Genomic DNA, 4,441 nt, shown 5'->3' with positions numbered 1-4,441 from the left:
CGAGTGCTTGCAGGGAGAGTGATGGGGAGCAGCAGGAGCTGGGAGCTGGGCAGGATGCTCAGCTGGAAGGAGAGGAGGAGGTGAGAGAAGGAGTGGGAGGGCTGGGGATCAAATGCCCACATGGCACAGAGGACAGGAACTCAGTCCTGGGGTGCTGGCTTAGTGTGAGCTCCTTATTGCTATCAAAACCCTTCAACTTCTAGAGTTTGGAGGAGACTCAGCTCCTGTTTGGGTCAGATCACTTTGGGATGTTGTTCCAGGTTCCAGAGGAAATGCCCCCCAGCAGCCCCAGCCCCACCCAGCAGGCAGATCTCCAGCTGGGAATGAAGAAACCGAACCGGCTTCCGCAGCGTTTGTCCCGCAGCCACACAGACACGTGAGTCCTTCCTCTCTGTGCCCCCTCCTGGTTCAGGTGGCCCAAGCTGACGATGAGCTAGCTTTGGAAGCAGAGGGGCTGCCCAGACCCATTTATCTGACACTGTCCTCCCCCTCTGTACCAGGCTCATAGCCACCATTCTGAGTGTTGCCCAGAAGCAATACTCCCTCCTGAAGGCTGCCAACCTCCTCACTCCTGACATGGTCTCCGAATTTGAGGAGCTGCAGCTCTTGGTGCAGCAGGAGGCAGCTGTGAGCCTTCAACCCACAGAAACCAGCGGGGCCCCTCCAGCCCTGAGGACACAGCGGGGCTGTGATGGTGAGCAACCAGCAGCTCTGATTCCTTTCTTTTCTGGTCTCATTTAATGGTTGGTGTGCTTACTCAGCCTGTAGCTCTACCTCCTCACTCCCGATATCACAACATGAACCCAGCATTGAGGCTGAAGGCTCTGCAGACTCTGTTTTCCGGGGACAGACTGAGCCCTGCCATAGCACATTTCCCTTGGAACCACTCAGCTGCTTTTAGGATTTGGGGATTTGCAGTGGCTCTGTCCCTCTGGGTTCGATGTGAGCGTGGTTTGGTGATACCTGCTGGGAAATGACGGCCTTGGGGGCAATGCTGAGGGCTGGAGATGTATGGGAATGCTGCAGATGGTGCTGACTGCATGTGTTGCTTTTCCTTTAGCATCAGCCCCAACGTTCAGCACTGAGCCCAGAGTCCCAATGACGAGGGCTGCCCTACGCCGCCTGCAGCAGCTCACTCCACTCTCCAGCCCCAAACTGGCAGTGAAGAAGAGGAGGAGATCTGAGATGAGCAACACTTCCAGATTGGAAACACCACACAGCCTCAACGTGCGGGCGAAGCGCCAGCGGAAATCCTCCCCACTGAGCGCCGGGGGGGAAGCGGAGGCACTGCAGAGCCCACACACCCCCTGCCTTACAGAACCCCAATCCCCCCAGCTGCTGCCGTGCTGCATCCCCAAAATCTGCCCTCTGACTGTCACCAAAAGGCGTGTGCCCCTGATGACATCGGCAGCCCAGAACTGCTGCACCCCGACTGTGTGCGATCTCAATGTGACTTACAGCCTCTCTGAGGATGTTGCCAAGCCGGGAGTCGTCAGCCTGCCCCAGTTCCCTGGCTGGGAGAATGCCCTATGTGCCCTAAAGAAGCAGGAGGGCCCCTTTGTGCCCAGGTCAGTGCTGTACCACTTAGGTACAAACAGTAACCCAAAGAACCTGCTCCTCCTTTTCTCTTTGGGCCCAGGGTGGACCTTCTGACCCTTCTTCCTCCCTGCAGAGCCTCCATCCCAGTGTTCTCCATGAAGGGTTCCTCCATCCCAAAGCTGTCCTCCGTCTCCAAAGGGTCTGTGCAGAAGCGAAGGCGAGCAGTGAGGTGAGACAGCAGCTGTTTGCTGCTGTGGGTGCTTCTCTGTGGGGCTGGGACCCCCTTTTTGCCTGCTGACAGCCTGGGGCCGTCCCCACGTGTCCCCTTTCCCTTCACAGCACCGCTTCCCGTTCGCTGGGTGGGATCCAGGGCCGCATCACCTCGAACAGCAGCCGGCGGTCTGCGCAGCCCCAAAGCATCCCGGGTGAGTCCTGCAGAGGCATTTGACTGCGTGATGCCCCATCCCTGATGCAGGAGCAAAATACCTGGGGCAAAATACCTGGTGTTGGTGTGTTGGTATGCCTGGGACTGGTGGGATGTGCTTCTTGGGTTTGCTGCCTCCTTCCTATGGCCACATCCTTGGAAAGGGGTGGTGGGGGTCTAGGGATGGCTATAAGGATGGGGCTGGCTGTAGGTTTTGTAGGTTTTGCCTCTTCATCTCCTTCATCCCTTTCTGTCCTGTTTCTCCCTCAGAGCATCCTCCCCCTGGACTCACCTGGAAGAGGTGGGGCGGCCCCAGAGAGCTGGCAGCACGTGATGGTGCCCCCACAGCCCCCACCTCACAAGCTGTGAAGCCGCTCTGCTGATGTCCCTCACATCCAGGACCTCTTCACAGCCCCAAATGCAGCTGCCACACCTTTTCCTGACACCCAGGGAGGTAGAAGGGCCACCACCCCAAACACTGCCCTGCTGTCCCCTGGCTGGTGTCCCTGCTCCCTCCTGCCCCCTCCCTCTGCACAGCCCCATGTATTCTGTAGCAGATGGATTGCTCCTGTTCCCTCTCAGCCCCTCTCGGGGTGTTGAGTGCTGACAGATGGGCGATGCTAAGCAATACCACGCGCTTTTAATAAATCTTACAGCTTAAACCCCAAGGAATGAGGGGAGATGTGGGGCTGTTTCTCCCCCTGTTCAGCCTCAGAGCGGTGCTGGGCTCCCAGGGGTGGGTTCCCATTGTCCCTTTGGGGCTTTAGAGTATTTCTTCCTCTGCTGCGGGGTCCCTGGGGGTCCTTGGGGGCACCAGCAGAGGTGATAGCTTTGCACTGAGGTCTCAAAAGCTGCATGGCTGCCTTCACCCCCACAGCCCCTGGTATGTTCTGGCCCCATTGTCCCATGCACCACTCCCCATAGGGACTGGGGTCACTGCTCTCTGCCCTACTTTGCTCTCCCCTCTGTCTTCTCTCAGGCTGGAAGCTTCTAATTAAAGCTTCTGTATTCGTTTGCCTCATTAAGGAGGGGGGGCTGGCTCTGTGTCCCCGCAGTGACAGCTCTCTGCTTTGATCCCAATGCGTGGGAGCGGGGAGAAAATAAATCCTGGGGGATCACAGTGGGGGCACCCTCTGCCCCATCCATCCACGTGGATTTGGGGAAGGGAGAGGGATCCCAAAGGGCCGGCACTGAGTGCAGCAGCAGAGCTGTCCCTGCCCCACTTGGGCTCTCAGCACATAGGGGATGTGGTTTTGTGGCTGTAGAACCAAACCCGGGGCTGGGGGGACTGGAACAGGATGCCTGATGCAGAGCTGGGCATGGAGTGGGGGGGGGGGGGTGGTTAAGGGGGCCCCCGGTGTCCCTCCCCATTGCTCTGGGCTGGTGCTCACTGGGGCCCGGCGTTGTCCCCATCCCAGTTGAGTTTTCCCAGCTGTCGGCTGCCACCTAGCTGTCACCTAGTTGTCACCTACGGGCTTTGTCCCCCATCCACAGCCCCGCTGTGCTGATCCCGGCAGATCCCCGGGTGTGCCCGTGCCCGTACCCCATCAGAGCCAGCGGTGGCCCTGTGCCCGTTGCCCCCACCCTCACCCCCTGCCCATTTCCCGGTGCTGCACAAAGAGCTCTCATTGCTGCTCTGCGTACACTGAGCCCTTTCAGGCAGTTCTGGCACCACTGGGCTGGAATGGGCTCGGGACATTTTGGCTGCCTAATTAAAGCTGGCCTTAATTAGCAGCCTCCCTGCACTGCCAGGCCTCCTAGGGTGCACCTCACAGTGCCCCATGGCATCGCACCCGGGACCCACAGCACCACGCTCACGCTGCCCCACGGGCACTGCGTCCCTGCTCTGCCCCAGGTTTTACCCCGCTCTCTGTGGGTGCTGCCAGCACGCAGGGCCAGCTGCCAGCGCTCAGCCACCCCCGCTGGGTGCCACAAAGCCCGGCTTTGTGCTGCATGGCCTCCAGCCAACGCCGTGGCCATAAAACCCCGTCGCAGCGCACATCGCGCCCACCTTTGCCATGGAGAGCCGCCGGTTATCCTACGGCCGCCGCTTCGGCCCCGCCGGCTCTGCGCGGAGCCCCACGGAGCGGCCCCGTTCCCGCAGCTCTCAGCCTGCGCCCCGCACGTCGGGCAGGATGGATTTCTCGTTGGTCAATGTCCTCAACTCGGAGTTCCGGGAGACGCGCACCAACGAGAAGGTGGAGATGATGGAGCTGAACGACCGCTTCGCCAGTTACATCGAGAAGGTGCGGCTGCTGGAGCAGCGCAACAAGGTGCTGGTGCTGGAGCTGAACAGGGCGCGGGAGCAGGAGCCGTCCCGTCTGGCTGATGTGTACCAGGAGGAGCTGCGGGAGCTGCGGCGCCGCGTGGAGCTGCTGGGCACCGCCAAGGCGCGCGCGGAGGTGCAGAGGGACGGCCTGGCTGAGGAGCTGGGGAGTCTGCGGGAAAAGTATGGGGGGGTCTTGAGATGGGGGGGCC

General features: G+C 60.4%; 2 protein-coding genes across 2 annotated transcripts in view; both read left to right on the top strand.

Annotated features, from left to right (window-relative positions):
• KIF18B (kinesin family member 18B) overlaps positions 1-2,631 on the top strand; it is a 7,067-nt gene extending 4,436 nt beyond the window's left edge. Inside the window, exons 9-15 of the mRNA XM_019623329.1 lie at positions 5-80; positions 261-376; positions 501-694; positions 1,061-1,568; positions 1,673-1,768; positions 1,879-1,964; positions 2,234-2,631. Coding sequence (XP_019478874.1) covers positions 5-80; positions 261-376; positions 501-694; positions 1,061-1,568; positions 1,673-1,768; positions 1,879-1,964; positions 2,234-2,346 — 1,189 coding nt within the window. The 3' untranslated portion in view covers positions 2,347-2,631. The remainder of the gene's footprint in view (positions 1-4; positions 81-260; positions 377-500; positions 695-1,060; positions 1,569-1,672; positions 1,769-1,878; positions 1,965-2,233) is intronic.
• Positions 2,632-2,722: 91 nt separating this feature from the next.
• The window catches only part of GFAP (glial fibrillary acidic protein), a 6,306-nt gene continuing 4,587 nt past the window's right edge, over positions 2,723-4,441 (top strand). Inside the window, exon 1 of the mRNA XM_003213006.4 lies at positions 2,723-4,412. Coding sequence (XP_003213054.1) covers positions 3,982-4,412 — 431 coding nt within the window. The 5' untranslated portion in view covers positions 2,723-3,981. The remainder of the gene's footprint in view (positions 4,413-4,441) is intronic.

This window comes from Meleagris gallopavo, chromosome 29, assembly GCF_000146605.3.
Source record: "Meleagris gallopavo isolate NT-WF06-2002-E0010 breed Aviagen turkey brand Nicholas breeding stock chromosome 29, Turkey_5.1, whole genome shotgun sequence".
NCBI lineage: Eukaryota > Metazoa > Chordata > Aves > Galliformes > Phasianidae > Meleagris > Meleagris gallopavo.
Note: the sequence above shows the minus strand (reverse complement) of the source record. Positions and strands in the feature narration are given on the sequence as shown.